The sequence below is a fragment of the Labeo rohita genome, chromosome 25 (assembly GCF_022985175.1).
Source record: "Labeo rohita strain BAU-BD-2019 chromosome 25, IGBB_LRoh.1.0, whole genome shotgun sequence".
NCBI lineage: Eukaryota > Metazoa > Chordata > Actinopteri > Cypriniformes > Cyprinidae > Labeo > Labeo rohita.
The window spans coordinates 17,554,607-17,570,453 of record NC_066893.1 but is presented as its reverse complement, the minus strand read 5'-3'; the positions used below and the strand labels follow the sequence as shown (position 1 = coordinate 17,570,453).

Sequence of the window (15,847 nt, the reverse complement as noted above, 5' to 3'; positions counted from 1 at the left end):
AACAGCTACAAAAGAAAAAAAAGGTACACAAGAAATCTTAGAAATTAATACTTTTATTTAGCAAGGATGCTTTAAATTGATCAAACGTGATGATAAGACATTTATAATGTTACAAAAGATTTCTGTTTCAGATAAATGCAGTTCTTCTGAACTTTCTATTCATCAAAGAAACCTGAAAAAAAATCTACTCAGCTGTTTTAAGCATAATAATAATAAAACGTTTTTTTGAGCAGCAAATCAGAATATTAGAATGATTTCTGAAGGGTCACTTTGAAATCACATAAATATATTACATTTTAAAATATATTCAAATAGAAAACAGTTATTTTAAATAGTAAAAATACTTCCAAATTTTACTGTTTTTGCTGTACCTTGGTTAAAATAAATCAGAAGAAACTTCTTTAAAAACATTAAAAATCTTACTGCTAAAAAACTTTTGACCGCTATGTGTATGTCTGTAGGTAAACGGTATATGTAAATCTAGCATGTAATTTCCCTCATAAGATAACTGTTTACAATATTAAATATTAATTCTGCTGTTATTTAATCATTTATTGTTTTATTTAGAGGTCGTGTAACGTTTTCTAGTATACTCTAAAAATTAATATCAAAACGTGTGTTTATTATTTTAATATAAATTATTTAAATAACACGAAACCAAGGCATTGTTTACCTTAGCAACCATGGCAGAAACGACAGAGGACGGTAAAATCGACACGGATAAAAAACAACTTGTTAAACTTGTGGAGGACTTGAAGTAAGCCACAAAAGCTTGAATTTTTCAAAATCTTTACTCATTCTTGCTGTCATAATTGCTACAAGATAACCTATAACGTTATACTATTCGTTTTAATACTATTATGTAGCCTTGTTGGCTGATAACAAACCGGGCCAGCAGCGTTTTAACTGACCCCAGTCTCTAAACGTTTTATTTCGTGTTCTGTCATCAAACATTTTATAGTATATATTACTTTTACATTTGAATTAACTCATTTCTTCAAATTTAAGACGCTTCAATGCAGCGCAACAAGCAGAAATCGATCTGTTTGAGCGATACATTAGTCGACTGGACCCACAGACTCAATCGGAGAGGTTTGAAACATCATTACAGATGGAAATGGCAACGGTAAGTTACGTATTTTATATACGACGTGTGTTATGTGCGTTTCGAATATTTTAGCATTGCATTTAATGTCAAACAAATGTAACAGTCATGACGTAATGTTGAGTACGTCGTGACGTCTCTTCTATTTCCATTCTGAGGTAAAATATTACCTGTGTGTGTAAATCTTGTAACATACGTTTTACGTTGTTCTGTGTTGTTTAAATAATATTAATATGTTTTTATGAATTTTCATAACATTCGTTCATTGTCAATTTTTTGATACTAGAGTCCAGGAAGGAAAACTAAAGTACGCACTCCAGAAAGACAACAGCTCCTGACGCTGGAACAGAAATGTGATATCGCCATAAGCATGCATAAACAGATGACTGAGGATCTGAAGAGAGCAAAACACCATTCAGAAAGGGAGCTGGACAATTACAAGGTCATTAGTCAAAAGAGAGAGAAGCTCATGAGGCTATATTACAAATTCTTTTCATACACTTCTATAATTGATTCTACCCTCTTTAGGCAACTCTGGAAGAAGCTGATATCCACTTGGCGGAGGTTAAAAAAGAATGTTGCCAGTTTGATCGTGACATTGGTAAAGCGCTGCGGGACAAAAAGTGTGTGACGATGAGTGCTGAGAAGGTCATCAGATACATTGAGGATAAAGTAAAGACCAAGGTAAAAGAAAACTGCAGGTCTACTCTGACAAGAATTGTAATTGCCACAATAAATTGCTCACTTTTTTTTCAGGAGAACCTGATTGAGAAGTTGCATCAGAAGAATGCAGGACTCCTTGCATACAAGAAAAAACTACAAATCCAGTTAAAACAACAAGAGGAGATGGGTGAAGGGCTGACAGCTTTGGACTTTGAGCAGCTCAAGTTTCAGAACATGAAATGTAGGAAGCGACAGGATGAGCAAAACCTCAAACATATGGAACTTAAACTGCTCGCAGGGAAGACCTTGCACGTCTTGAATTCTGAGAAGGTGAGATGCTTAATCAACCATAAAGTGGTCCACAAGCCTGATATGTGTTGACCTACACACCACAGTATTAAGACATGGCAATAGAGGGTTTGCACTTACATCAGGTTTTGATCAATTGCGCGGATCCACGACCATATTGGAGATACTCAGATGTAAACAACAGCATGGATTGCACCGTTAATGTACTACTGTATATGTTGTTCTTCTAATTTATGCGGAAAAAACATGGAAGCTGCTAAATCATAAAGAATGACTTTGTAAGCAGGAAAGGGCGCAATATTTTGACAAACTAAAGTTAATAGGTGGTAAAGATACGGACGAACAATATTAATTATGATATTAGCCTAATATTTCACCTACCGGACTGGAAAAAGAACAAACACAAATGTTGTCGAGATTCTTGAGCTGGAAATCCTGGTTCAGTTTGGCCAACCACAAATGCCTTTTGTACCTCAGACAGTTTTTTCCACTCTTCTCCTTGATTAGTTACAACTTTTGGCAGTCTGTAGTACTCCAAATGATCCGACCAATCCGCACAGCTCAAAACATGACAACAGTTGACCATTTCCAGCAGCGATAATCAGCAAAATAAGCGAGTTTCGTTCGGTTCAGCGCCGCCAATATGGCCGATTGATGACGCATCGTGAAAACACTCTATATGGAACTACTGGCCTTGATTGGTTGACCTAAAACTGTAAGTGTCTAAAGAATTTTTTCAACATTTCCATCTTGCAGGAGAAGCTTCAGACCTTGACGCATGAGTCAGATGTGCTAAACAGTGACATTGGTTTACGGGAGAAGTTACTGGTTAAGATTGAGGAGGAGACCAAGCAAGCGGAGGAGGTCAGGATAATGAAATTCCTTATATGCACTTCAGAAACCACCATGATGGCAGTAACTAATTATTTACAATTTAAAGCTGTAAAACTAGAAGGTATATCTACTAGTTGGAGTGGTACTCCACTGGCCAAAAGCCATAATATGGATTTTTTTTCCTGACAGGAACGAAACAAAGCAGAGGCTCTGAACAGGAAGTTGAGGGGCCAGTTGGCCGATTTTCAGGTACCACATGTTTTACAATACATCAAAGTTAAAGAGTCTCACAGCCAGCTCCAGAAGAGTGTTAAGGAATGGGAACGCAAGGTGGAGATTGCAGAGGTGAAGTTTCCTTAAATTTTTTTAAAATCATTTTTTATTTATTCCAGAATGAATCATCTTATTGTGGTTTTTAATTACCTTATTCCAGATGTCATTAAAAACATACACAAAATCCTGGGACAAGCTTCGGATCGCTGCTGGAGCCAGACCAGTTCCTGCTCGACTTGCAGCCTATGGGTTCTGACCAGAACTACTGTTGTAAATAACCTCAATGATGCCCATACAGCATAAAACACAAAAGCATCAATATAAACAATAAAAACTACACAACAATGCATTATTAATGAAAAAGTTTATTAGTTAGTGCTGTGTATATTAAATGCTACATACAGATATTTCAGCATGAATGTCACATCAACCGCCACATGAAGTTTTCTTACTAGCTCATTCACAATCTACAATTTGAAAAAAAGCTAAGATGTATGTGCGCTCGGAAGCGCAGATACTTGGAACAGATTACGGGAACTAACACAGCAGGCATGCACGGGGTGGAGAGGTCTCAAAACCATAGAGGAAGGCCATTGATCTTAACGTTCCCCTGTGGTCCTGACACGTCTGCCAAGAATATAGATATTTATATAGAGATTTTAAACAATATTAATAAAAAAAATTAATATACAAACGTGAAAACATAAAAAAAAACACAACATAGTTTTCAAATCCAACTGCTCACTGATTCGTAATGCCTACAGTTTAAAAAAAAGCCCCTCGGTTTTTAAAACGATGGATAAATAGATACTATAAAGGGGAAGCAAATTGGAGGCAAAGGGCTCTGCGGAGAAACTAGACGCCCCTGCTTAAGGCCAAAGTGTCGCTATCACCTCTAACCTCGCTGTACAGTACTAGGCGAAACCTAACTGCAAGAGGGAGATGCACCTAAAGGGCCAATGTTCAACACATAATACTGCATAAGCAACAGAGCTGAGAATGTCATTTTGCCCCAGGATGATGAGAAATTGTGATGTGGATGGAAAGGGGGGGAAAAAAAGGTGGCAAATCAAGACTTGGACAGCTTTGTAGACCAATAAAAAAAATGGTAGCTTCTTCTAATATTAAAAAAAAAAGAGAGTATCTGATTTAAAAACGAAAGATTGCTCTTGTATGAGTACCACTTACCCCTAAATCAAATATGTACGTACTACGAATGTAGTAAGTGTCAGTTTAAAAAAAAAAAAAAATCTCAAAAGAACTTGTTATTGTTTAATGAGTATGCAACAGACATTCACTAACAAAAACATCAGAATGACGTGCATTTAAGTCAAGGCCTTAGAGGCCCAAAACAAACACTTTCCCTCCTGGATTCTGCGGGAAAAAGTCTTTGATCTTACGGTTTTATAAAAGAATAACAAAAAACGACTCGCTGTCATGTTGCGAAAGGCAAATGACTGCAGGCAAGACATGGTGTTGGCAGATTAGAGATCAAACACATGTATAAATCTATACAGTAGAGGAAGAATGACACTTAGGGTACTGTACATCAAGTACGTGAGTCCTGTATGAGGGAGTGGGTGATCGGGCAAGGGGCAAAAACCTTTATAAAAACAGACTCAACTTTCGCACAACCTTGAACACACCAATAACAATCCGAACTACATCTACAAAGAGGCTGAAATCAATTGTAAAAAGGCAAATCCGAAACGAAATGTAAAGAATGTATGAATCAGAACTTCACATGGAAAGCTACTTATAAAACCGTGGTGCAGTTTAAGAAAGACAACGCAATATCTAATGACAGGACTGGTAAACAAGTTGCATACATACTAACTATGTACATACAGTAATACAGGAAGCCTTTTCAGGTTTTTTAGGCAATTTTCAGGACAGCTGTACTGATTCTCGTGGTAATATGAACTGTTTGTATACAAGATTTCTATATAGATTCTATATATTTATGTATAATCTCAGTGAAATGTAGAGACCGTCTGAGGTCGTTATACTTCTGCTGGTTAACGATCTGTCCCATTAAGGTGTGGTACAGTACAATGATGGTTTTTGGTACATACCATTAGTTGCCACAATGAGGGGAACGTCAACATTGACATATACAGACAGTTTCAACAGTTCAACAGCACAACTTTGTCCCCCTTTTTGTTTTGTCTTTAGCTGTGGGGCGAACTAAATGCGCACAGTAGGCTGCCGGAGGTGCTCCAAAGGTATGCACATTGGGAGCAAGGCTAGTAGAGTTATTACGTAGAGGCACACAGTAAGCAGTTTCAACCGTACTAGGTACTACCAAAAAATGTATCAAGACTGAACAAATAGTTGCAGACCAAATCATTTGTGCTCTAGAGATTTGATCGGGGCATTGCGAACCACATTGTGTCAGGGAGCCACGATGGAGGGCAAATGCCACCTTACTGGACTAGGGTCACAGTGCTATCTGGGATAGAGTTCATTGATTGGTTTCAGATGTAAACCAACAATCGATAACTCTTTGCCAATCAAACCCAAATAAAGTATGCCTCTTGGTGTCAAGAAAGGAATAACTACTTGTTGAGCATGTTACAAAATGAGGTATTATAAGGTTACTGGGCCTTGTAAGAATTCATTTGACTGGGGTAGTTTGCTGAGATTGCTAATACCTTTGCAAATGGTAATCGGGGGCACAAGTTACTGAATGAGAGAGGACACAGGGTACCCCCCGCCTTCAGCCGTGTGCTGGACAGTATGCTCCTGAAGGGCTCCTAGATCTGCAAAACGCTCTCCACACCATACACATTTAAACTGGGCATCTCTGGCATGCACGCTTTGATGCTTGGCCAGGTGTTCCCGCTGCTTGAAGCCCTTGTCGCAACTGGCGCACTTGTAGGGCTTCTCTCCGGTGTGGACCCGCCTGTGCCGCTGCATCTCCGAGGAGTACTTGAAGCGTTTCTCGCAGTCGGGACACTTCAAGGGCTTCTCCCGGGACGGGTCGCATCGGTGTTGCACAAACTCTGAGGAGGACAGGAAGCGTCGGTCACACAGCGAGCATTTGAGAGGCTTCTCGGTGCAGTGGGAATTCTGATGGCGTTGTAGCGTGGTGGCCTTTTTGTAGGCCTTCCCGCACACGTCACACTTGTAGGGCTTGTCTGGATTGGTGGGTGTCGAGGAGGACTCGCCACATTTGTGACGGAGCAGCTCCCCAGACTGACTGAAGCCCTTGCCGCAGGAGGCGCACTTGAAAAGGTTGTCCATGCCGTGAACATGCTGGTGGTACAACAAGTGGGACGGCTGCAGGAAACCCTTGTCACACAGGTTGCATTTGAAGGGGCGGTCGGCGGAGGGTTTGTGCGTGCGCCGGTGGCGGACCAGGGCGTACTGTTGCTTAAAGCTCATCTGGCAATCTTCACAGTGGAATGGGCGCTCCTCCGAATGGGTGCGTTCATGCTGTCTCAGGTCGGACGGACGCTTGAAGCCCTTCCCGCACGTGGCGCAGCGAAACGGCCGAGCACCTTGCGGCTGACACTGGTGGTGGAGAAGCTCGGAAGACTCTTTGAAGTGCAACTCGCAAAGGTTGCACTTGAATAGGTGCTCGCCCGAGTGGGCGTACATGTGACGGACTAGATGGGATCGGTGCTTGAAGCTTTTCTCACATACCGCACACTTGAATGGCCGTTCTGAGCTGTGAGTACGCTGGTGGTGGGCTAGATGAGAGGACTGGCTGAAGCTTTTATCGCACGTTTCACATTTAAAAGGCTTCTCGCCCGTGTGGACACGTTCATGGCGGGTGAGCTCGGATAAGTGACGGAAGCCCTTGGAGCACACTGAACACTTGTAGGGCCTGTCAGGTTGCGAAGGTTCAAACGTAGGCTGGCCTGACGTTCCAACGGCAGCGCTGCCACTGGACGACGCTTCGTCGTTGGATGGTTGCCCTGGAGTGGCCGTTGACGAAGTTGGAGTGGCATTTCCAGAACCCGGACGATAAGTTTTTTCACATATGGAGCACTTCATGGGGTTGCCGCTGTTATGGGCATTGTGATGCTGTGCTAGCGAAGTGAGCAAGGAAAAGCCCATCTTGCACACTCCGCACACAAAGGGTTTCTGCTCCACCTGGACGCACTGGTGCTCCAACAAGTCAGTGGCTTGGTGAAAGATTTTCAGACACTGCGTGCACTGAAACGAACGGTCTTGGCTCACCATGCACTGGTGCTCATGTGGATTGGCCAGATGTGAGATGTCATGGCCACATGCACCACACTTATGTCCTCCCTCGCTTCCAACGTGCAAAGAAGGCTGCTGTGCTTGTGCCGGATGCTGCTGCTGGTTGTGCTGCTGACTGTGATGTTGCTGTTGTTGCTGGGATTGTTGCTGCTGCTGCTGTTGTTGTTGTTGCTGTTGTTGCAATGTTGTGTCCGGCTGGAGGACGATGCCGTAGACAGTGCAGCCCAGTGTGTCTGCACCTGGTGGGATGGTGTGCACCACTGGAGGCGGGGCAACAGCATGCTGCTGCCACGCCTCCGTCATCCGGGCTCGGGTGTACGGATTCAGCTTTGAGCCGTAGTTGAACCTCTTTCCAGACGAATTCAGGGAGATGGGATTGTTGGACTGCCCACGATGGGAAAGGTGGGGAGGCAGAGAGGAACTTATTTTGACAGCACGTGAGAATGACAAATTAGGAAAATAAATTATGTGATGATGTTTTCAGGAACACTTTGTGGCTTGATTTAAACAGCAAATTGACATGGATGTGAGCATCAGCCAAAAGTGCAAAGGAGCTTGACCACCTTCATCACCTCGGTACAACCCTGTAAGAGAAAAAAAAAGAAAACTGGATGAAAAACGTGCAATAAAACATCTTTCGGAGAATTCACACTGCAGGGTCCACAACAAGGATGGCCTATGAAACCATTTTGAGCTTTGATGGAAACATCAATTGTCTCATCATTCATTTGTTGAACTTGTACATGCCATATTATGCCTTGAAAATTTAAACTTACTATTAAAATGAGTTTTGCATATTTAAATGTTACCAAAGTAATGTTACAAAGAGCACTTTTACACTGCCAAGTTAAAGCATTAGTTCACCCAAAAATAAAAATTGTCATAAATAACTCAACCTCATGTTGTTCCAAACCCATAACACCTTTGTTCATCTTTGGAACACAAATTAAGATATTTTTAATGAAACCCGACAGATTTCTGACCCTGCGTAGACAGCAATTTAACTACCAAGTTTAAGGCCCAGAAAGGTAGTAAGGACATTGTTAAAATAGTTAATGTGACATCAGTGGTTCAACTGTAATTTTATGAAGCTACAAGAATACTTTGTTCACAAAGAGATCAAAAACAACTTTATGTAAAAATTTATTCTCTTCCATGTCAGTTTCCACCATATGTTCATGAGAAAAGTGATGGGTGCTTTTGAAACACTGCTTCATAAAGCTTTGAAACCTTTGCAAATAATTTGTTTTAAAACAGTGGTTCAGAGCACGTACAAAAATCAAAGTCACGTGATTTCCGTAAATAAGGCTTCATTACATCATATTCATTACTGTTTCAAACCATTTGAAAATTGAAAAAGTTTTTTTTTTTTTTTTTTTTTTTTACCTGATCTTGGATCAGTTTAATCAATTTAATCTGTGGACACTTTTAATGAGACATTTCTGTAATTAAATAGTCTAGTTATAGTAGTTAATAGTCTCTTACTGGCCTCTATATACAACCTCTCCATAAAAAAAACCAAACAAAACTCATATCATACAAGCACTTCATATGTAATCGTATTTTATTATTTTTATTGCATTTAATGTATTATACTTTCAAAGTTTTGACTGTTTCTTTCACTGTTTCAAGTGCTTCAAAACAGTGAATCATTTTGCAAAGCAATTAGTTCAATTAATTTGAAACCTCAAAAAGGTTTGTTTCTCCCATCACTACACGAGAATACCACAACGCAAGAGTAGAAAATTGTTGAATAAAGCTGTTATTTTTGTTTTCTTTGCACACAAAAAGTATTCTTGTAGCTTCATAAAATTATGGTTGAACCACTGATGTCACATGGACTATTTTATCTATTTTCTGGGCCTTGAACGTTGTAGTTCTGTTCCACGCAGGGACAGAAAGCTTATGAATTTCATCAAAAAAACTCTTATTTTGTTCAGAAGATGAACGAAGGTCTTATGGGTTTGGAACAACATGACGGTAAGTAATTAATGACAGAATTTTCATTTTTGGGTGTACTATCCCTTTAAAGCTGTTCTTTACCTGTTTAAAATAAGTCTAAAAAAGCAATGCTACATAAATGCATAAGCATTTCTGTGCCAATTTTGAAGTGTCAACATCAACATCAATAAGACTAGGTTAAAAAAAAAAAAAAAATCTATCCTATTTGAAAATATCAATTTAATTCTATGAAAAACATGAAACTTGAAAGCAGTGCTGTGTGACCAGTTTAGTTAAAAAAAAAAAAAAAAAAAATCTGAACTACTGATCCGAATGCGACAGAATAAAATAGAATGAGAACCCTGACACTGACAGCGGCTTGCATCATTAAAATTGCTCAGATGACATAATTTTCAGGAAAAGCTGGCTATTTAGGGCAACACGAGTTTACACAGACTATTGGTGATGCAACAAAGTAGGCATCAACTTTTTACCAAAAAACAGCAGTGCTCATGCAATCCACTTCATGATATAACTGGTTACAACAGAAACGCCTACTACATCAGCAAAGCAACTTGATGACCTTGGCAGTTTAACCACTGTTAATGTGAACGGCCTTAATCTGTACTGCAACAGCTGGCTATGAGTCTTGGCTGGATGGTCTGTAAGAAGATCTACATCATCTCCAATGCACATTTCAAATCATATCATACTAACTTAGAATATTAAGTGCACACTTATATTCTACCTCAGCACCTGATAAGCTAACAATAAGCAAAGACAGTATCACATACACCAAATGAAATCTGATCACAGACCACTCCACACCAATAATAACACAGGTAGGACCATCTGTCTGGTACACCTCAGGTTTCATTTTGGATAGCGAGATGGACTGGCTTGCCTTGGGGTATCAGAGAAAATACATGATACCCAAAATGCTGTCTAGGTAGGAAGCTCACAATGTTTTGAGACACAGTCCTATAATCTCCATCATCACATTATTCGCCTGTATACACAAGAGGTACACCTGTTTGAAAGCATGCATACTTAAAAAAATGTAATAACACATATGTAAGATATGTAACGAATGACGCTCGATCACCGCGTATTTGTTTACACACAATTCGCGCACACATATTCGCGTTTTTTATCGCGTTGCATAAAAGCCGGTGACAAAATTGTAACGTTAGGCAGCACTCATATTTATGTACAACACAGAACACAACATATTATACACCGGCGGGGTTTTCAAGACACCTGGAAGGAAACACAAGCACACAGCTTTGCAAAATGGCTAACGAAGATTTGCAAGTTGGCTAACAGGCTAACCGTAGCTTTGCAACACACACACATCCTGCTATATTTTGTTCGGGTATGTACATTACCTTTTACAGAAGCGAGTTCCACGTATGTTTATTCTCAGGAATAGCAGTTTTGAGCCAAAAAAACAGCTTATGGTGTTTCTGAAGGCCGTAAATCCTCCCACCGATCCGCGGTCTCGGCTAGGCCGCACCCCCTGGCCAGTGCCTACAAAAACACATGAAAACCCTGCCAACTCTCCGGATCTCTCTTGGGTTGCTCCACAAAAACCCGACAACAGTCTTTTCGCCGTTTGCAACGCATTTAGGGGATCCAACTGGCTTGGAGGGCCCGACACATAGTGTGTTTTATTTCGGGCTGGGATCAGTGACCACCGAAACCCCCGACAGCCGCACGGGAACCTGAATAACACATAATTGGCATCCTCACAAAACATACCGGAACTTCATTAATTTTATTTAAAAACGCCATTTAGATATAAATATTCATACTAAAAACGTCATTATCACTTATTATAAATGTGTGTCGTTGTTTTAGGGTATGGTAGCAAATTGTTATTTTATTAGAATGCTTTTTTTAAGGAATTATTGTAGCACACAACAGTATAGTAGCTAATATGAAGCTTAAATAAGAAAATCAACGTCAACTTTTTGTTCGAGTGAACATTGTATGTTAGTGTTTATGCTAGGACGCAATATTAAGTTTACGTATATTGTCTTTAGGTCATGTTGAGTATCTGAAATGTTTTATAAGGGCAGAATGCAAAATAGCCGGAACCATTTGAAATCATCTTTGCTGTAGTGGGACACTGTGGTGAAGCACCGTTTGTTTTCTTGTAATGGGAGGTTCGAATCATTTCCAGAATCGGTTCTTTCGAACGGTTAGTTTTAAAGAACCGGTTTAAAACGGCATAGTATTCATGCTTTGAATAAAGTCATATTTATTTATTTAAAACCTATTCCTTGGTTGACAAGGTAAATAAATAAAATTACATTTATAAAAATTATATTTATAAAACCAACACTGTTTCGTTTGTGCGTTGTCGATATAAAACTGTCATACATTAAACTCACTGAAAACCACTTGGGCGCTTTGTTTTAGATTTTAATTAACTATAATAATAACAAAAACAATACAGGACAAAATATAAAAAAAAACCCCACAAAATCTAAAGTAAAATAAAAAAACTAAAACAACAAATAAATAAATAAATAAAATAAAATAATAATACAAAACAAACCAGAGGGGGAGAAATTCTGAATTCAAAGTACTTTTGAATGATTTAAAAAAATAAATAAATAAATAAATAAATGTATAAATGTGTAATGGGTTCTTACCAAAATATTTACATTTGTGAATAAAAAAATGCTAAGCATAATAAAAAATTAACAATATATTGAATATGGGAGTTATAATAAAAGAAAATAATATCAAAATTGTTAATACATATTATAACATTTATTTTGTTTGTTTTTTTCTGAGAGATAGGTACATAACTCATTCCAAAAAAAATTAACACAAACACATTCACAAACACACACAAAAAAAGATGTACAACTGTCTCTTTTATATCACAGAAAGTACATTTATTCTGGCGGTTGTTAACCGGTTCAACTGGTTCATTGTAAAAGATCCGACTCATAAGAATGATTCGTTAGCGAATCCTCTGATTTGTTTCATCGGAGCGGCGCTGTGAACAAACGGCAGCATTTGTTTTCAACGGAAGCACTTTGCACGTCACAATAAGAGTATCATATCACCCATCTGAGATGGTGTTTTTCTAAAAAAAGTTTTTAATACTTTGTTGCTGCGGTTTAAAACGATTTTTCCTTTAGCATGATTGTCAATTACAGTAGTAGCAGTTCTGAGGAAGAAACGGAACACTCTTCAAAAAATGATTCCTCACCTTTAAGGAAAAGAAGAAAACCTGACGCTCAAACCAGGTTTGGTGCGTTTGATCTTCTGTTTCTGGTTTAGCTTTATTCTGATGTGAATTTCCAGTGCTCTAAGTTCCTCTTTTACCTCAATAGCACCAGTGAACCTTTGGATCATGGATCTGTTAAAAGGAAAGCTGGCAACTTGACACCTCGCTTGCCTCTTCCTGACAGCGTGAAGGAGATGTTCAGGGAATCAGAAGAACAGTGGACCGATAAAAGTGAAGAACACGGAGGGCGACATCGGTCCTTCCAGCATGAGCGAGGCAACTGGGCTACATACGTGTTCTGTCCTTGTAAGCGTCTTCCTCAGTGTGTTATTAAGGTCGACACTTTAATTTTTCTCTGAATGACCTGTAACCCTTGTTTAGATGATCCTGAGGAGGCCTTCCTGGAGCTACTCAATGAAATAATGGCGGTTGCAGCCGCTCACGGTGTCCCTATGACTCTGTCAGAAGAATTTCACCTCAGTCTCTCGAAGACGGTGGTTCTTCGCCATCACTGGATTCAACCGTTCATTCAGTCCATTCGAACTGGTCTGACCCAGTTCCACAAGTCAGTGCTGTCTAATCAAAACCTCAGGGTTTTTCACACTATGTTTACTCTGGTTTATCATCATTCTAAACACCTCTTATAACTCAGGTAGAGGACAGTTTCACACTAGTAACTTAACCCTTTAACTATCACCCCCCATTTTTAAAAAAGGCTTGAAAGTGCACTATCCGAACTTAATTTGTTGTAATTCATGAACACTTTGGAATATCTAAGGTTGGTCTCTTTTTAAAGAAGACAGTCAGCAGATTATGCCAGATGTGTAATTTTTTCAAAAAAAAAAAAAAAAAATATATATATATATATATATAATAAGTTATAGAAGTTTAAATTTACTTAAAAGAAAATGCACTGTACCATTTTTATTATATTTTATATAAAATACATATTTTACATAACAGGTTTTACCCTAAATTTGATATCAAATTGAAGCCTTATGTCTAAATAAGTTATGTTCCAAATTTGAAGTTGATATGAAAAAAATTGAGGTTCCTGTAAAAGTTTGTTTGGGGCGTTATACCACAAACAGCCACCGGGTGCCATACAAACTCTATAGAATTTTTTAAAACGCATTTTTCTGTCACAAACGTCTAAATTTCTCTGTCAATTTTACTTCTATCACAAAATACTACCACCAAATATGAAATCCTGAGACTCAGACCTTTCCAATGACGTTTTTTGTCAAGATTATAAAAAGTTTGGATTCTAAAAGACCATAATGCATTTTGTAATTTGACACTTGACACCACTGCTAAGGGGGAGGAGACCGCCAAAAGGTTTTACAGTATCATTTTCATGGTAACAAAATAATATATAATATGTGATGATTACTAAAATATTTGATAGAGAAAAAGGACAACGAAAAAAAGAGCGCCAAGTGTCCCACAGGTGGGACGGTGACAGTTAAAGGGTTAAAAGCATTCGTTTTTACATGAGGTTATATGAAACATGAAGGAAGATAACACAGGATTGTGTTTATCCGAGGTTTAAAATGACAATTTTTAAGTGTGAAAAGCCATACTTTTTCATTATGCCGTATGTCAGTTTCAAGGTATCTAAGCCAGATTGTTTTCTCAGGTTTTTCTGCTTGGCTGATAAACTGAGGGTGTATTCTAATGCTGAAAAGACTAGGTATGTCATTACTCTAACTCTTAATGACCCAACTAGGATGTGTAATTATTTTTACCTCTCAAATAATGGTTTTAATGGCATCATGCAGGACCTTTCTTGGTATGGAAATCTCCACTGGACAAACTCAGTTGCTTGAGCTAATCAAAATAGTGGATGAAACCATGAAAGAATTCAACCTTAGCACCTTTTATAAGGTAAAACCTAGCATTGATATTGGAAGTGATTTAAATACAAGCAAATTTAGATATCATGTAACACTCTTCTTTGTCTATTGTAGGATCCTTCTTTCCACATAAGCCTCGCTTGGTGTGTAGGCAACCATACGGAAAAACTGAAAAAGACATGTTTGTCAGAAATGCAGGTAGGAGCTCAAACAAACTAAACAAGGATGAGTATTGATTAAAGGCAAAGGTTGTATAGTTGGGCTGTTTTTTTGATGTTGACATCTGAACTGGAATAACCTGTGGATTTGTTTATTTTTCTCAGAGTCTCGTTGATGCTTATGAAGACGGGCCATTTTACATAAAGCTCAATTGCACCGAGCTTCGCTGCAAAGCGGGAAATAAAGTCTTTCTTTTTCCCCTCCAGTGATCTTAAAACACTGTTAAGAATGTGAATTTTCAAGTTTGTTTATATATATATATATATATATATATATATATATATATATATATTATATATTGTTTTTTTTTAAAAAAATATTAGTTCAATTCCACAATAACAATTTCCTGATAATTTACTCACCCCCATGTTATCCAAGATGTTCATGTCTTTCTTTCTTTAGTCGAAAATAAGTTTTATGAGGAAAACATTTCAGGATTTTTCTCCATATTGTGGACTTCAATGGGGATCAATGAGTTGAAGATCCAAATTGCAGTTTCAGTGCAGCTTCAAAGGGCTCTACACGATCCCAGCTTAGGAATAAGGGTCTTATCTAGCGAAATAATTGGTAATTTTACAAAAAAATTAAAATTTATATACTTTTTAACCACAAGCACTTGTCCTGTGCTTGACTTCACACATTTAGCAAACAAGTAAAAAAAAAAAAAGTCACGTGACGTGCCCAGTGTTTACAAAGCGAACATGTAAAGTCAATCGCCCTGTACAAAAAAAGGTAAAACAACGTCAGATGATTTTGAAGTTGGAGGAGAAAATGAGATGGAGTTTTTTCGCCTTGAACCGAGGTACACAAACAAATGTGTGAACTTTCCAATATAGTAACGTAATGTGTGAAGTCATAGATGTGCATTGCAGAGCTAGTGGAAGATGAGCAATGAAGTATATCAATTTAAGTTTTTTTTTTTTTTTTTTTTTTTTTTGGAGAATCGTTTTGCTAGACAAGACCCTTATTCCTTGGCTGAGCCCCGCAGTTTGGACTTTCAACCTGTTGATCTCTATTGAAGTCCATTATATGGAGTAAAATCCTGGAATGTTTTCCTCAAACTTTTTTTTCGACTGAAGATGGAAAGACATGAACATCTGATGACATGAGGTTGAGTCAATTTTGAGGAAATTTTCATTCTGGAAGTGAACTAATCCTTTAAAACTTTTCATATTTAAGCAGAATATA

At 38.3% G+C, this 15,847-nt stretch overlaps 3 protein-coding genes across 4 annotated transcripts; 2 read left to right on the top strand and 1 right to left on the bottom strand.

Annotated features, from left to right (window-relative positions):
- Positions 1-683: 683 nt before the first annotated feature.
- On the top strand, positions 684-3,531 carry ccdc113 (coiled-coil domain containing 113). The gene is made up of 8 exons (XM_051099963.1): positions 684-757; positions 1,009-1,126; positions 1,392-1,547; positions 1,634-1,789; positions 1,862-2,098; positions 2,834-2,941; positions 3,101-3,256; positions 3,345-3,531. Exons 1-8 carry the CDS (start codon positions 684-686, stop codon positions 3,438-3,440), a joined length of 1,101 nt encoding a protein of 366 aa, XP_050955920.1. The 3' UTR covers positions 3,441-3,531.
- Positions 3,532-3,533: 2 nt separating this feature from the next.
- znf319b (zinc finger protein 319b) lies at positions 3,534-11,152 on the bottom strand. Its single transcript, XM_051099962.1, has 2 exons — positions 10,726-11,152; positions 3,534-7,980 (listed from the first exon to the last, which is right to left on the bottom strand). The coding sequence occupies exon 2, from the start codon at positions 7,697-7,699 to the stop codon at positions 5,867-5,869; it is 1,833 nt and encodes a 610-aa protein (XP_050955919.1). The 5' UTR covers positions 7,700-7,980; positions 10,726-11,152; the 3' UTR covers positions 3,534-5,866.
- Positions 11,153-12,188: 1,036 nt separating this feature from the next.
- Positions 12,189-15,837, top strand: usb1 (U6 snRNA biogenesis 1). Of its 2 annotated transcripts, none has more exons than XM_051099409.1 (7): positions 12,189-12,603; positions 12,691-12,890; positions 12,966-13,149; positions 14,224-14,277; positions 14,366-14,471; positions 14,555-14,638; positions 14,764-15,837. In XM_051099409.1, the coding sequence occupies exons 1-7, from the start codon at positions 12,497-12,499 to the stop codon at positions 14,866-14,868; spliced, it is 840 nt and encodes a 279-aa protein (XP_050955366.1). In that variant the 5' UTR covers positions 12,189-12,496; the 3' UTR covers positions 14,869-15,837. The 2 variants fall into 2 exon arrangements, with proteins under 2 accessions (XP_050955366.1, XP_050955367.1); XM_051099410.1 differs by having other exon boundaries at positions 12,476-12,608.
- Positions 15,838-15,847: the final 10 nt, after the last annotated feature.